The sequence below is a fragment of the Peromyscus maniculatus genome, chromosome 5 (assembly GCF_049852395.1).
Source record: "Peromyscus maniculatus bairdii isolate BWxNUB_F1_BW_parent chromosome 5, HU_Pman_BW_mat_3.1, whole genome shotgun sequence".
Taxonomy (NCBI): domain Eukaryota; kingdom Metazoa; phylum Chordata; class Mammalia; order Rodentia; family Cricetidae; genus Peromyscus; species Peromyscus maniculatus.
This window is the reverse complement of record NC_134856.1, coordinates 40,373,024-40,389,717: the sequence shown is the minus strand read 5'-3', so window position 1 is coordinate 40,389,717 and position 16,694 is coordinate 40,373,024. Positions and strand designations below refer to the sequence as shown.

Sequence of the window (16,694 nt, the reverse complement as noted above, 5' to 3'; positions counted from 1 at the left end):
GAGCACCAAACCTTTCTCAGGGTGAGATTTTTTTGTTTGTTTTTGTTTTTTCGAGACAGGGTTTCTCTGCTTTGGTGCCTGTCCTGGATCTAGCTCTGTAAACCAGGCTGGCTTTGAACTCACGGAGATCTGCCTGGCTCTGCTTTCTGAGAGCTGGGATTAAAGGTGTGCGCTGCCGCCACTTGGCTTCAGGGTAAGAATTTAAGCACAAAAACAAAACAAAACAAAAAACCATGTTAGGCAGTGGTGGTGCACACCTTTAATTCCAGCACTTAGGATGCAGAGGCAGGCACATCACTGTGAGTTCCAGGCCAGTCTGGTCCACAGAGTGAGTTCCAGGATAGCTAGGGGTAGACAGAGAAACCTTGTCCCTGAAAAAAAAAATGTGGGTTGACATGCTTCAGTTAACAAGAAGAGTTATCCAGAAGCAGAACTATAGAAGCTGAAAAGCAAGGTTAGTGCATTTAAAGACTCTTCCAGAACTATGGACTTGGATGGATTAGATCTTTGTTCTTTGGCCATTGGTGCTGTCCGAGTGCCGAGTTTTACAGCCCAAACGGTACTTCCATCATAGGGTGGGTTATGCCGAGCTCTGGGGGCCTATTGAGATCTAGGGCCCTGTTACACCTTTGGAAGCCAGAAGAGGGCATCAGATCCCCTGGAAGTTCGGGACAATGGTGAGCTGCCATGTGGGTGCTGGGAATTGAACTCAAGTTCTTTGAAAGAGCGGCCAGTGCTCTTTTTTTTTTAAGCATTCTTTTTTTTTTTTTTTTTTTTTTTAAGATTTATTTATTATGTATACAGCATATATGACTGCCGGCCAGAAGAGGTCACCAGATCTCATTACAGATGGTTGTGAGCCACCATGTGGTTGCTGGGAATTGAACTCAGGACCTCTGGAAGAGCGGTCAGTGCTCTTAACAGCTGAGCCATCTCTCCAGTTCAGCTTTTTTTTTTTTTTTCTTTTAAAGACATGGTTTCAGGCCAGGCAGTGGTGGCGCACATTATAGATGCAGGAGCCCTCAGAGGTGAGAACAGGTGTCATCCTCTCGAACTGAAGTCACAGCAGTTAGGAACCACCAGACATGGGCACTGAGAACCACACTCAGGTCCTCTGCAGGAGCAGCGGTTTGTCTCAGCCATCTCTCTAACCCCTGTAAATGTTTTAAAGACACAATTTTGCTCTCAGTGTTTTAAGATTGTAGTTTTACATATTTTTTATTTTCATAAAGCTACAAGCTCCACAGAATTGTCCCAGGGTCTTTCTTTACTTCTGAGAAACTCTCCCTGATACCCTGTACCAGCTGCAGGTACCACATTCAAATCCTCAAACACTCTCTTGGACTATTACACCTCAGTGTCTTCCTGTGTGTGGTCCTTCAAAATCCAACTCAAAATTCATACTCTAAGATTTCCCTAGACACTAAGCACAATATCACTATTTATAAGTATTTTTCAGCCAATCCACAGTGCTATTATTGTATAAATGGCCTTTCAAAACTGTTAACAGAGAAATAAAAGAGAGTAAAATGATTTTTTTTTTCCGAGACAGGGTTTCTCTGTGTAACTTTGGAAACTGTCCTGGAACTGACTCTGTAGACTAGGCTGGCCTTGAACTCACAGAGATCTGCCTGCCTCTGCCTCCAGAGTGCAGGGATTAAAGGTGTATGCCACAACCGCCCAGCTGAGCAAAATGATTTTTTAAAAAAATCTAACAGGGCTGGAGAAACAGCTCAGTGGTTAAGAACATTTGCTACTCTTGTATAGTATGTGGATTTGATTCCCAGTACCCACATGACAGCTCACAACCTTCAGTAACTCTAGTTCTAGTTCCAGGAGGTCCAATGCCTGCTTCCGGCTTCCACAGGCACCAAACTGGTATACAGATATACACACAGGCAAAACACCCTTCTGCATAAAATAGTTTTTTTTTTTAATGTAAGAATACTGAGCCGGGCGTGGTGGCGCACGCCTTTAATCCCAGCACTTGGGAGGCAGAGGCAGGCAGATCTCTGTGAGTTCGAGGCCAGCCTGGACTACCAAGTGAGCTCCAGGAAAGGTGCAAAGCTACACAGAGAAACCCTGTCTCAAAAAAAAAAAAAAAAAAAAAAAAAAAAGAATACTGTAAAGTGTAAGCAATTTTTGGGGGCGAAGGGGTTTTGAGACAGGGTTTCTCTGTGTAACCCTGGCTGTTCCTGAAACTCACTCTGTAGACCAGGCTGGCCTTGAACTCACAGAGATCCACCTGGCTCTGCCTCCTAAGCACTGGGATTAAAGGTGTGAGCCACAACTGCCTGGCATTGTCTGCGCTCTTAACCACTAAGCCATCTCTCCAGACTCATAAATAAGTGTTCTTAATAGCTGATAGAAAATAAGTATTCCAAAACTGATCTTTCCTTTCCAGACTAATCTCCTAACCAGGGTTTCAGAGTGTGTCCCTGGGCCACAGCAGCAGCATTACCAGAGACGTCACTTCTTAGGACCTGTCCACACTTACCAAGTCAGAAACAGACCCAGTGAGCTGGTTTGTACAAGCTCTCCAGGGGGTTCCAGTGCACACTGGAGTGTCAGAATCACTGACCCAGAGCAGCTTCTTTTCTTCTGTCTCATTTATCTGAGACAGACTCACCTGTAGCCCAGGCTAGGGAACTAGATATGTAACTAAGGATGACCCTGGACTCTCAGCCTCCCTGCCTCTCTCAATCTCCCTGCCTTCAAATCTGAAGTGGTGGAATTGTCTGCATGAGCTGCCAGGACTTACTTTATAGATTATTCTTTATCTAGGGTTTAAGCCCTGGAATCCTTTTCAACTTGTATAAATCTCTCTTACTAGACTCCGATCTGTGTCTTCACTCACTGTTTAGGTCAATGAGGAAAATCCATTGCAGATAGAGAAATCTGGGAAAGAGACAAAAACCTGATTAGAGGGCTGGAGAGATGGCTCAGAGGTTAAGAGCACTGACTGCTCTTCCAGAAGACCCAGGTTCAATTCCCAACACCCACATGGCAGCTTACAACTGTCTGTAACTCCAGTTCCAGGGGATCTGACACCCTCACACAGACATGCATGCAGACAAAACACCAATGCTCATAAAAAATAAAAATAAATTAGGTAAATCCAGAAAGAGGAGACAATAGGCAATGTCAGATCCTGCAGAGAAACAGATGCCAAACACTGAAAAAAAAAAAAATTCTCTAAGAAGTTGGATAGTCTTCAGCTGGATGTTATTTCAGAACAGGCAGCACTGGGAAATTCTGGAGATTGGAGAGACTGAGGGCTAAGATTATCCATATAAAACATTTGGTCTGAGATTATCCATATAAAATATTTGGGGGCTAGGTGTGTTGGCACACAACTTTAATCCTAGAGCTTGAGAGGCAGAGGTAGGAAGATCTCTGAGTTCAAGGTCAGGCAGAGCTACAAAGTGAGAACCTTTGGGAATGAGGAGGCAGCAAGAAGCACCTTCAGAAGGCCATCTGAGGCCTGAAAAAAAGGAAATTGCTATGAGGATGAGGTGCGAGTGTCAGTCATTATGCTGATGTAACCTCTTGCATCATGGGCTCTGAAATGTGAGCATCCTTGGAAGAAGAGTGATGGACACCTAATACACCCCTAAGTCCCCAGTTTTCACCTTGTGTTGCGGCATTCCATCTCCCCTGGGATGGTACTCTTCAAATAGTGCACTTTTCAGGTCTTTTCTTCCTTCTGCTTCCAAGAAACACCATCTAGAATGGGATGGTTCAGACTTTGGAAAAGGAAGTCTAGTTGTTCTTGATATTAAGAGCTGCTTTTTTCCCCTTGTTTTTAAACTCCTCTTAAGCAGTGCAATTGTAATTATGAGGAAGTTGTAAGGAGATGATTGAGGAGAAAACATGGTTGGAATACAACCTATGAAAATAAAATTGAAGAAGAAGAGGAGGAGGAGAAGGACCTTCACCTGCAGAGCCCAAGGACCTCGTTCCATCTCTACGATTCTCTTACCAGAAGAAAAGAACTAACTCTCTTGCTTGTCCTCTGGCCCTCAAATGAGCACCTGGCATGCCTCCCCCCAAAATGTAATTTAAAGTGTTTAAAAATGTTTGAGCATGCAGAAGATATTTGAGTCACTGACAATGGGTACCATCAAGGGTGTTGAAGAATTTTTGATACAGGACAGATGAATAAAACAGAACATTTTAAATGAAAGCAGATGATAAAGACTCAGATCAGCATTGCCAGCGTGTAGTAGTCCAGATCTCCTAATCTCAGATTTGAAAGGAAATTTGGAAGTTATTAATACCCCTTCTGTTCAATTCAGCAACGAATTATTTTTTAGAAAACCACGAGCCTTGCTTAGGGAAGTGGGGCCAGGATATTAATTAATGCATCCGTTGTTCCAAGACGTTCAAGTAGGGCTACATAAGGAATCGCTGTTCAGCATAACAGATTTTAAAAAGTGGTTCCAAGTCAATTTGGAGGTTATCTGCCCGAGTCACACCTTATAGACTTGTTGTGATAGATTCTTTCTTTCTCTACCTACTGATTTTCAGTCATGTGGATGTCTACAAGTTTTGCTTTTAAAAGTACAGAAAGCTCTATGAAGTGTATCCTGAGGCAGGTCATCTCAGGCGTCCCTCAAATTGGATCATGCAAGCACACTCCCCGGACAGGGCAAACGGCGCAGCTGCGCGTGCGCGCATCGTCCCGAAGCGGTGGGCGGTGCCCGCCAGGGGGCGCCGCTCGGTGTCGGCGGCTGTTCCTCCGGCCCGGGGAGGACTGCCTTGGAAACGTAGGGAACCACGCAGAGCTCTGCGCGCACGCGCGGTCTGTCCACGTCCGCCAACATGGCGCCCGTGGTGGAGCACGTTGTGGCTGACGCCGGCGCTTTCCTGAAGGACGCGCCACTGCAGGTACGGGAGATCCCGCCGAGGGGCGCGGGGGCCTGGGCTCGAGACCCTCCAGGGGTGCGCGTGGGGGTCAGGCGAGTTGTGCTACCTGGTCCGGTCTGTCCGCAGGACATCGGGAAAAACATCTACACTCTGCGGGAGGTGGTCCGAGAGATCCGGGACAGGGCCACGCGCAGGCGGCTGGCCGTGCTGCCCTACGAGCTGCGGTTCAAGGAGCCCTTCCCGGAGTACGTGCGCCTGGGTGAGTACCCATCCAGCCCTGTCGGCGGAGCTGGGCCGAGCGGACACAGGCCTGTCCCGGTGCCCGTCGGCAGTCAGTTCAGCCTGCTTTAATAGTAACTAGCAGTGCGCCCCCGGGTCCATCCCACAGACTCCAGGCTTCAGCTGGAGAATGAGAATAGTAATATCTGCCGCTCATAGTACTGTGGGCCGGAAGAAGAGTATTATATACCTCTTGGCACATTGGAAGCTTTCAGTAAAGGTCTTTAGATGATTAAAAACTCAGTGGGCGAGCGCTCGCCAAGTATGCAGAAGGCTCTGAGTATGACCCCAGTACTGCCAAAAACGAAAGAAATTTAGGAATAAAGAACATAGATCTGTGGTCCTATCTGTAGGACGATTATAGTTTTGAATAGAGAGGCAGCCTTCGATGAAGAAAATGGCAGGCAGCCGGCTTGGGTGGTGTAGTCTCAACACTGGGGAGAGAGAGAGGCTTCGGAGTCCTGGGTCCCAAGCCAGCCTGAGCTAGATAGTGAGACTCTGCCTTACTGAATGTAAGATGGGTCCAGTGTGAAGTCGCATGGTAGTCCAAGGCCTCTGGAGTGAGAGGTTCCAAGCCAGCCAGGGCTACATAGTGAGATCTCATCTCAAAAGTAAACAATAAATTTTAAAAAGAACAAAAAGGGATATGTTTAGGCTTTGCATTCGGTCTGAAAGGAAACTAGTGGCTTAGGGATCGTCTTCCTCTTTAGGGATCCAGGCTGGTGGGGTTGGGAAGTGTTAACGAGGGGATGGTGGAGACACTTGCCCACTTTGCTAGTTTGTGGTTTCTGTAGCTTTCACCACCAACTTAATAGTCACCGGATATTTGCCAAGTGGCTTCAACTTTACAAAATATTAGTAATATTTCATATGATGCAATTGAGGGGGAAATGAATCAGTGTGGTGCACATACAAGCTAAACACTCAAGCGCATAAACAAAAATAAATGTCGGGGTTTTGTTTGTTTGTTTGTTTTTTCCCCAAACAGGTTTTCTCTGTGTAGCCCTGGCTGTCTTAGAACTCACTGTATAGACCAGGCTGACCTTGAACTCAAGAGATCCACCTGCCTCTGCCTCCCAAGTGCTGGGGTCAAAGAAGTGTGCCACCACTGACCATCAAATAAATGAATCTCGGCAAAAATATACTGAAAAGTTTGCTGGGTGCCCAGGTAGGCTTGGTAATACTAATTTTATTTACTTGTTTGTTTGTTTATTTTGAGACAGTCTCACTATGTACCTCCGGGTGACCTGGAACACACCATGTAAACCAGGCTGGCCTTGAACCTCAGAATTGCCTACATCTGCTTCCCACATACTAATATTCAAGGGGTGTGTACCATGATAGGACTGGAGAGATGGCTCAGCAGTTAAGATCACAGACTGTTCTAAAGAACCTAGGTTCGCCAGGCGGTGGTGGTGCACACCTTTAATCCCAGCACTCGGGAGGCAGAGCCAGGCGGATCTCTGTGAGTTTGAGGCCAGCCTGGGCTACAGAATGAGTTCCAGAACAGGCTCCAAAGCTACACAGAGAAACACTGTCTCAACAAAAACAAATAAACAACAAAAAAAAAAGAACCCAAGTTCAATTCCTAACACCCACATGGCAACTCACAACCATCTGTCCAGGAATCTGACACCCTCTTCTGAACCTAGAGGGCACCAGACATACACATGATGCACAGACATGCATACATACATATAAAAAACACTTGTAAGCATAAAAATAAAGAGATGCACTGCCATACTGTTATGCCAAAAAACATCCCCAGAGAGACCACCAAAGACCAAGGATGTCTAGAATGCAAAAGCAAGGTTTATTTCCATTACAAGTCGCACAGCAGGGAACTCACCTTAAGCATTCACTCGGTTTAGTGCAGTGAGGCGGGGAGGAGTTGCTCTTTCTTTGTGAGGCTGGCTTTTTAAAGGCAAAAACCACAAGTCCCTCCAAGTTGTGGGGGAGTTAGTACGGGTACAATTTTAATTGGCTAAATCTTCCCGGGCCTCCGTGTTATCTTGTTTTAGTTTGTCCATTTGTTCTGTTAGAACTTTTACACCCCGTCTCCGGAGTTGAGAAGTGCCATCTCCAGCATTGGGACATCCCATGGTTAATCAGTCACTGCCAAAAGGCCTGGCTTTTGCTCGGCATTTGGGGCACTCTTTTTGTTAATTAGTTGCTATCAGATGGCTGTACTTTTAAGTTCCTGGGGCTGGTGCCATCATTTCTGGGAGCTTGAAACTGGCCTGAGTCTATCTATATCAAGATATCTTTGTCTAAGCCTCCTTCTTTGTCTTAGAGAATAGAGTGAGGGTCTCACAATACCTGGCTATTACCATTTTATAGGAAATGTTAGCAGTGTGTTTAGTGTAGCTTATGCCATTGTTAATCAGAAGACACTGATGAAATTTTATTGTGTTTATTGTCAGTGTCTCAAACACCACAGTAACCATTAGCATTCACTATAGGTGTGCAGTTTTTTGTTTTTTGTTTTTTTTTTTTTTTTTTTTTTTGGTTTTCCGAGACAGGGTTTCTCTGTGTAGCTTTGCGCCTTTCCTGGAACTCACTTGGTAGCCCAGGTTGGCCTCGAACTCACAGAGATCCGCCTGCCTCTGCCTCCCGAGTGCTAGGATTAAAGGCGTGCACCACCACCGCCCGGCAGGTGTGCAGTTCTTAAAATCTTTGAAAAAACTGTCCATTATTACACAGCAACCCTCTCTTTGGGTTTTATCATAGCCCATGATTACAGTTAACTTTCTGTTCTATTTTGAAATCCAGTCATCTCTTCTGTTAACATAGCTGCTTTACTTAGAGCTAAAGACTTTTAGAGCTAAGAAAAAAGAGGCTTCTGACAATGTCAAAGCTTCAGTGAGGAGCTCTTATCAGGGGCAAATACTGTGTTAGCTTGGGTGGTTGTTTGTTTGTTTTCCTTACTATTATCCTATCCCTTGATCTGGTGGATGAGAGTGTTACCTTAAAGCTACCTGATGGAACTGGAGAGATGGATCAGAGGTTAAAAGTACTGGCTACTTTTCCAGAGGTCCTGAGTTCAGTTCCCAGCAACTACATCATGGCTCACCACTACCTGTAATGAGATCTGGTGCCCTCTTCTGCATGCAGGCAAAACACTGTATACATAATAAATAAACCTTTAAAAAAAACCAAAAGTGCCGGGCGGTGGTGGCGCACGCCTTTAATCCCAGCACTCGGGAGGCAGAGCCAGGCGGATCTCTGTGAGTTCGAGGCCAGCCTGGGCTACCAAGTGAGCTCCAGGAAAGGCGCAAAGCTACACAGAGAAACCCTGTCTCAAAAAACCAAAAAAAAAAAAAAAAAAAAAAAACCAAAAGCTACCCAGCAGGTGACTTGGTGGTGATAAATACAGACTTTTAAGTCACAAAGAAGAAAAGGTCAGGAAATAGATGTTGCAGTTTTTCATGAGATACTGATTCTTTTTTTTTTTTTTTTTTTATGGTGGCTGGAGAGACAGCCGTGGGTGCTGGGAACCGAACTCTTATATTTTTGGTTGTAAGCCTAGCCTTTAACGGCTGAGCCATCTCTCCAGCCCTGATTCTTGTTTTTGTTTGGTTCTTTGGCTAGTTAGTTTGGTGGTGGTGGTGGTGGTTTGAAACAGGGTCTCAAGTAGCCTGGGTTGACCTTGAACTTTTATAAGGCTGAAGATGGTCTTTAACTCCTGATCCTCCTATCTACATCTCCTGAGTACCAGGATAAGAGGTATGAGCCACCACTCCCAGAAGGGATATTGATTCTAAGTTCTTTGAAAAAAAGTTTACATGTGACACAATTCAAATGAGGTGAGAGAACTGGTTTTCTTTCCATCGTCTAGAGCCTAGGGGTCAAACTCAGGTGGTTAGATTTGCTGTCAAGCACCTTTACTGGGCCATCTCAGTGGCCCATATGTTTTTTGTCTTGTTTTATGTGACTAGGTGTTTTGCCTGCATGTGTGTTTGTGTACCAAGTGTAGGCAGAGTTTTTCATTGGAACCTGTGGTCCTGTCCTGTCAACTGTCAGCTGGCTCCCAAGTAACCATGAAGAGTCTTATAAATTATAAATGTGTGGCCGATAGCTTAGGCTTGTCTCCAGCCAGCTGTTACAGCTTTAATTAACCCATTTCTGTTAATCTATGTGCTGCCCAGAGGCTCGTTTACCTCATCTATGGAACTTTCCATGTTGCTTCTTCAGCATCTGGCTCGAGACTTCTCTTAACTTGCCCTTCTCCCCAGCAATCTCTGCCCCGAAATCCTACCTAGCCATCGGCCAATCAGCGTTTTATGAACAGTGAGAGCAACATGTCTTCACAGTGTACAGAAGTATTATTCCACAGCAGCCATGTGTCTGCCTGGTGCTCTCAGAGGCCAGAAGAAGGTTTAGATCTCCTGGGACTGGAATTAGTTGTGAGCCACTATGTGGATGCTGGGAATTTAACTGCAGAGCCATCTCTCCAGCCCCTATATATGTTCTTTTGATACTGTGATTATCCAAGGACCTGCTAGTTTTTGCCCTTAACTAAAGTTGAAAATCTCTTGTTTACTTGTAGTGACTGAGTTTTCCAAGAAAACTGGAGACTATCCCAGCCTCTCTGCCACAGATATCCAAGTGCTGGCTCTGACTTACCAATTAGAAGCAGAATTCGTTGGGGTATCTCATCTAAAACAAGAACCAGAAAAGGTACATCAGGAGTATTGGGTTGTTTGGTTGGTTTGGTTTGGGTTTTTAAATTTGTGTATCTGTATGTATCTGTGTGACTGTATAAGCGTTTGGGGTGATGGGGAGGGTGCCTGTGAGGCCTGAAGAGAGAGCATCGCGTCCCTTGGAGTGGAATTACAGGTATTTGTGAGCCCCTTAACCTTCAACATGCGTGCTGGGATCTGAACTCTAGTCCTCATGATTGAGCACTAAGTGCTCCCAACCACTGAGCCATGTCTCTCCAGCCCCGGGTTTGTTTTTACTACACTTATTATTATGGGAACTGTCACACATGAAAGAGGGAATAGTGTGACAGCCTGAGTGTCCCTATCATAATTCACCTCTACAGTTAACATCCATAGGGGAGCTGTTCATTTACATGGAGCCACAGCCTTGAGTATTGCATCTAGGAGGTCATCTGCTGTTTCAGTGATGTGTAGCTTTTCCTGTGTCTCTGTGGAGCCTCTCTAACCTGATGACCTGTGCTTGCGCCTATGTTAAGGAGGTAGGTGGCAGTGGCTGGGATTTGCAGTCCTGGCACTCCTGTTACAGAGGAGAGAAACAGGAGAGTTGCTAGGATGCTCCATTTTATAGTACAGCAGAAATGAGAGAGACCTCCTTGAAACAAAAACAAGGTAGAAGTGCACACTTCACAACTTTTGTATTTTGGCACAAACACCCTGAAAGCACTTAATAATGGTGTCAGGATGTTGGAGTGTTGTCATTTTGTCTGTATATCCTTGTGACTTCCAGTTTTTTTTTTTTCTTTTTTTTTTTTTTTTTTTTTTTGGTTTTTCGAGACAGGGTTTCTCTGTGTAGCTTTGCGCCTTTCCTGGAACTCACTTGGTAGCCCAGGCTGGCCTTGAACTCACAGAGATCCGCCTGGCTCTGCCTCCCGAGTGCTGGGATTAAAGGCGTGCCACCGCCCGGCGATTTTTGTTTGTTTTTGATTAGCCTTAATTTTGTATTTTCAAACTAATTGTCCTTCCTCGATGCTCTTTTTTTTTTTTTTTTTTTTTTTTTTTTTTTTTTAGGTTAAAGTGAGCTCTTCGATTCAGCACCCTGAAACTCCTCTTCACATTTCTGGTTTCCATCTGCCCTCCAAGGTAACTTTTCAGGATCCCTGACCCTGGGGTTCTTTTCTACAGCATGTCATAGCTCTTGATAACAAAGCAAATTGACCTGGGCCAGGAGCATATTTTTGTAGTGCTTCCAGACCCAGCTTGCATATAAAGTGGTTTCACCTTTAAACCTCTCAATTTTCATGTTTTTAAATTTAAGTTTTATTTTTATCCTGCTTCGTGGAAGAGTGCTTAGCTGGTATTTGTAAGGCCCAGGGTTTGTTCCCCTGCACTGAAAAAAGAAATGTTTCATTTAATCTCAGCCTAAACCCTCACATGAAGCAGTGGATCGTGGCCACCCAGCTGATGGGCCTGAGAACCTGGAATTCAGCTCCTTCATGTTCTGGAGAAACCCTCTGCCTAACATTGATCATGAACTGCAGGAGCTGCTGGTAAGGCCTGGCTTGTGGTCTCCTAGTGACATCAGAGCCTCTCCACAAGAGTCCTGACCTGGGAGTTTGTCTATTGGTGTTTCAGATTGACAGAAGGGAAGAGGAGGAAGAGGAGGAGGAGGAAGAGGAATTTGAAGACAGTGATGACGATGGGGGTGGGTGGATAACCCCCAGCAACATCAAGCAGGTCCAGCAGGAGTTGGAGCAGTGTGACATCCCTAAGGATGTACAGGTTGGCTGTGTGACCACAGACTTCGCCATGCAGGTAGGAGGGGTAGACCCAGGCCAACGCTGTGGGGTGAGGGGTGCGGAGCTTCTGTAAACCTGACTGATTGTTCATTTTGTTTGAGGGGAGCCTATCATATTAGTGACAGTATGCATAGGGGTTCAATTTTGTTGTTGTTGTTTTTTAAGACTGTTTGGGGCTGGAGAGATGGCTCAGAGGTTAAGAGTACTGGCTGCTCTTCCAGAGATCCTGAGTTCAATTCCCAGCAACCACATGGTGGCTCACAACCATCTATAGTGGGATCTGGTGCCCTCTTCTGGTCTGTAGGCATACATTTAAAAATTTTTTAAAAAAATTTTTTTAATTTTTTAAATTACATTTACTTATTTAGTGTGAATGTTCATGTGCCACAGAGTGTGTGAAGGTCGGGATAACTTGGAGGAGTCACATCTTTCTGTTCACCATGTGGATGCCAGGGATCAAACTCAAGCTGTTGGATTTAGTGGCAAGCACCCTTATGCAGGGAACCATCTTGATGGCCCTGGGTATTTGTTTTTTATACACACACACACACACACACACACACACACACACACACACACACACACACACACATTTGCTGTGGGGGTTGGTTTTTGAGACAGAGTTTCTCTGTGTAGCCCTGGATGTCCTGGAACTTGCTCTAAAGACCAGACTGGCTTCAAACTCAATTGCCTCTGCCCACTGAGTGCTGGGATCAAAGGTATAATTCTTTTTTTTTTTTTTTTTTTCTTTTTTTGGGGGGGGACAGGGTTTCTCTGTGTAGTTTTGGTGCCTGTCCTGGAACTTGCTCTGTAGACCAGGCTGGCCTTGAACTCGCAGAGATCCGCCTGGCTCTGCCTCCTGGGTGCTGGGATTAAGGGTGTGAGCCACCACCACCACCACCGCCACCCGGCTGTTTTATAGTTCTTAACATGAGCAGTTGGTGCTTTTTTTTATTTATCTTTTTAATGTTTGAGGCTTTAGAGATAGTAAACAGAACTTACGAACCAAAAAAGAAAATATATTCCCCAACAGAAAAAAGAATATCTCCGTTGGGAGGCATTGCCAATAAGACCATGCTCTGTTCCTGCAATTGCCCATTAACGCAGGTCCCTGTCTTCTCAGCCAGACCTCTCAGGTGTTCGCTAACAGAACCCAGGCATTATAAACCAAACTAGAAGTTGGATTCCCATAACTGTGTACAGAATTATTGCCAAATTAGTGGTAAAGAAGCTGGTTCCAGTCTTCCACTAACGTGTTGTTGTAGAACGTTCTGCTTCAGATGGGGCTGCACGTGCTGGCAGTGAACGGCATGCTGATCCGAGAGGCCCGGAGCTACATCTTACGCTGTCATGGCTGCTTCAAGTATGTGGCTGGGGGTCTGCACCCAGGGTCTTCCTGTCCCTGTCCCTGCTGATGGCTCCTCAGAAGAGAACCCTTTCCGTCCACCTCAGTGTTCCCTGCGGCCTACCTACTGTCCACCACACTGAAATCCCTGGGGCAGGTTGACAGTGACTGTCCCTCCACACACCTCTCTGAGGAGCCTAGAGTTAAGGATGTGGGTTCTGGAACAGAGGTCACTTGTTCCCTGATGACACACACTGGCCTGTGTAGAAGGAGAGAGGTCTGGAGCAGAGGGTAGAGATGAAACACGATAGCTGTGAGTTGATGGTCCAGCTGGGTGATGGGCACGTGGGGATTCATTGTGTTTTCATGGCTACTCTATCTCTGTGAATCCAGAGTGTATGGGTTCACATCTAGATGCCTTCTGGCTATGTGATTTTCAGGTTTTAACATTTAGTTGCTTTCTTAGTTCTTTAAAATGGTCTTCAAATGGAGAGATTTGTTGTAAGGAATTGGGAACGTGAGTCACAGGGGTTTAGCAGGGTATTTGGCACATAGGAGATGTTCCCTCTGATGGACTGTCAGTTGACTGACCACTCCCTTGCTGTGGAAGTACATTGTAGGACTTAGGGGCAGGTTTATGGCCATCCTGCATCTGTGGGCTGGGTCTGTGGACATCTTGTAGGTCATCTGGCAGAGGCCAGCTTTGCAGAAGCCTGGTGTGGGGTGGTGCTGAAGCATTGGGGTGTTTTGCTGAGCCTGAGGGAGGGACTCTTGATGAGATTGGAGCTTCCTGGTGTGGACTTAATCCCCTAGAGGATAATAGCCTCAGCCTTGGCACCACCTTCTACAGTAGTGACGACACTCCTTAGAGTCTCTGAAGCCTTAGTGTGAGGTAATGGTTCTTAGTCTTAAATGCACAAGACTCGTGACAGCTCTACTACCACTGCCCGCCCCCCAACAAAGGATCCTAGGATTTGACGCGCGTGCGCACATACATATACACACATTCTCTCTCTCTCTCTCTCTCTCTCTCTCTCTCTCTCTCCTTCCCTCCCTCCCTCCCTCTCTGCCCTTTCCCCTCTAAGGAAGGCAGCTGCCTGGGCTGCATCCTCCTTTAGCATAAGGCTAGCAGCCTTTGTTTTTTGGAAGATGGGTATACCAGAATTTAGCTTTTACTGCATTTCTTGTCCTCTCCTTCTCTGAGGCTGGAGGTGGGGTCTCCTGCCTATGGTGCCAGTGTGTACCCTTTCTTTTGTGTTCCCCTAGGACGACATCAGACATGAACCGAGTGTTCTGTGGGCATTGTGGGAACAAGACCCTGAAGAAGGTGTCCGTGACTGTCAATGACGATGGTACCTTACACATGCATTTCTCCCAAAACCCCAAGGTGCTGAATCCTCGAGGCCTCCGGGTAGGTGGCATGTATCTTGTCCCCCTAATAACTTCAGAATCAAAAGACCAAGGGAAAACTGGGCAGAGTGGTAGACACCTGGAATCCCAGCACTGGGGTGGAGTCAGGAAGAACAAGAGTTCAAAGCCAGCCTTGGCTACTAGACCCAGTCTCAAAAAAGACCAGAGGACCAAAGCTGAGCCTTCTTAGCACCCCACTCGGGCCGGGAGCCCATGGTCTCAGTACACAGACAGGAAGTGGTGGCCACTTGATTTGGTCAAGGCAGAGCTCATCAAGGGTTGCCTGGAACACAGTAGAGGCCGGATTTGTACAGGAGTTGTTTAAAGGCTCTGAGCTTGGTGAGGCAGAGGCAGAGGAGTGCCCAGCACAGGAGAGTCCTGGGTTTGTGGGGATGGATCAGGAAAGGACAGCCAGGTATAGTGGCTCATGCCTGTAAGACTAGCAGTCAAGGGGCTGAGCCAGGAGAAATGCTACAAGGTTGGAGGCCCACGTGGCTCCAGAGTAAAACTGTCTCCAAAGGTGGGAGGGGATCCTGGAGAGGTAGCCCCGAAGTTAGAGCAGGGACTAGAGTCGGGAGAGGGTAAGAGGGCAGCGTCCTGACTGCCTCTCAGCTGCAGTCCTCGGCCTCCCCCAGCCTCTAAGTCCCGAGTGCCAGGATTGCAGGTGTGCTTCAGTGTTTGGTGGGGGCAACTTGGCAGGTTGTTAGGTACTTTTCTGTGTTGTAGCAGAGGGTACATGGTAATCAGGTGACACTTGTCTCTTGGTGAAGGTGGTTTCTGCACTGTAAAGTTCCAATTACTCTGAATAAAATAGTTTCGCTGACCTTGAACTTGCTGTATAGCTAAGGATGACCTTGAACTCCTGATCTTCTACCTCTATCTCACCTAGATTTTGGGTGTGCACCACCATGCCCAGCCAAGAATGCTTTTTAGTAACAAAGATTGCAGCCCTGAATATGAACCCAGCACCACAGAGTACATTCAAGGCCATAAAACCCATAGAAGTGCCCCTTTTCATGCTAGTCTGCCTTTGCCTGGCCGAGAACCCACGTGGCCATTTCAGAGCTGCTAATGCACACCTCTGTGGAAATGGCAGCAGCTTCGTGAAGCGCTCTGACCATTTGTCTTTAGCCAAGAGTGTAGTTAAGACGCTGTCTTCAGGTTTTCATCTGTCAGTTGAGGTGAGCATGATGTGGGAAACCCATGTCCTGTGGGCACACGGTGGGCACGACCACTGTGTCTGCCTGCGTGAGCATCTGCAGGGCACTGAGTAGACCGCAACTGGACCCGTGTGGGTGGGGTGCCTGTTCTAACAGCCTGCCCTCTGCCACAGTACTCGCTGCCCATGCCCAAAGGGGGCAAATATGCCATCAACCCCCACCTGACTGAGGATCAGCGCTTCCCCCAGCTGCGACTCTCCCACAAGGCCAGGCAGAAGACCAACGTGTTCGACCCTGGCTATATAGCTGGCGTGTCTCCCTTTGTGGAGAATGACATCTCCAGCCGCTCAGCCACCCTGCAGGTCCGGGACAGCACCTTGGGAGCTGGGCGGAGACGCTTAAATCCCAACGCTTCCAGAAAGAAGTTTGTAAAGAAAAGGTGACATTGCAAGCCACATAGGCAAAGCAGATTGCAGCTGGCTGCTGAGGAGGCCTGGAGAATCGACCCCAGTGTGTGGGCTGCAAACCATCTACACAGAAGCAGAAGTCCTGGCTTTCCGGACCACCTCAGACTTTGTGCTGTGTGGGGTGGCAGTGCAACACGGCTGCCCTGCCTGTGAGCATCCAGAGCCAAGACTCGGCCCTGGGAAGGGGAGCTTGAAGCAGAAAGAAGGGTGCCCTGGAGCAAACACTGAGCCTTAAGTTCAAAGGCAGAAATGTCCAAAGGTAACCTTTTTCTAATAAACCTGACTGCCAGCCCAGGTGCATTTAAATTCTCTATCCTTGGTGGATATGGACGCTAATGACATGTGCCTGACAGCCAACTACATAGACTTTTTTTTTTTTTTTCCCAGAAATTGTAAGTATTCTACAATAAAACTTTACTTTTTTTTCCCCCAAAACAAAAAAGTTCAGTCATCCAGGAACTTCAGTATAGTAAATCCACATCGCAGCCTTTCATTTGGGTCCACATCTGACTAACATTTGGTATCTTTTTACATGCAATTGTAAAGTATATGTCATCTGGGGAAAGGACGGTCATTTACATAAGTGCAGTGTATTAATCAAATTCAGAAAAATTTCTTCTATTAAATACACACTCAACCCAGGATAGTACATTTATTACACCAGCTGCTTATTGTTTTTACAGCTGACTGATACTCCCTCATGC

General features: G+C 46.5%; 1 protein-coding gene across 1 annotated transcript; it reads left to right on the top strand.

Annotated features, from left to right (window-relative positions):
- Positions 1-4,751: 4,751 nt before the first annotated feature.
- Positions 4,752-16,290, top strand: Nob1 (NIN1 (RPN12) binding protein 1 homolog). Its single transcript, XM_076572125.1, has 9 exons — positions 4,752-4,890; positions 4,996-5,128; positions 9,698-9,828; positions 10,881-10,952; positions 11,231-11,359; positions 11,445-11,624; positions 12,874-12,971; positions 14,220-14,364; positions 15,697-16,290. Exons 1-9 carry the CDS (start codon positions 4,825-4,827, stop codon positions 15,964-15,966), a joined length of 1,224 nt encoding a protein of 407 aa, XP_076428240.1. The 5' UTR covers positions 4,752-4,824; the 3' UTR covers positions 15,967-16,290.
- Positions 16,291-16,694: the final 404 nt, after the last annotated feature.

Excerpts from the sequence above, each read along its gene's own strand:
- Nob1 (XM_076572125.1), top strand. The coding sequence starts at position 4,825 with ATGGCGCCCGTGGTGGAGCACGTTGTGGCTGACGCCGGCGCTTTCCTG. Across the intron at positions 10,953-11,230 it reads GTTTCCATCTGCCCTCCAAG|CCTAAACCCTCACATGAAGC; the intron begins GTAACTTTTCAG and ends ATTTAATCTCAG. Across the intron at positions 12,972-14,219 it reads CGCTGTCATGGCTGCTTCAA|GACGACATCAGACATGAACC; the intron begins GTATGTGGCTGG and ends GTGTTCCCCTAG.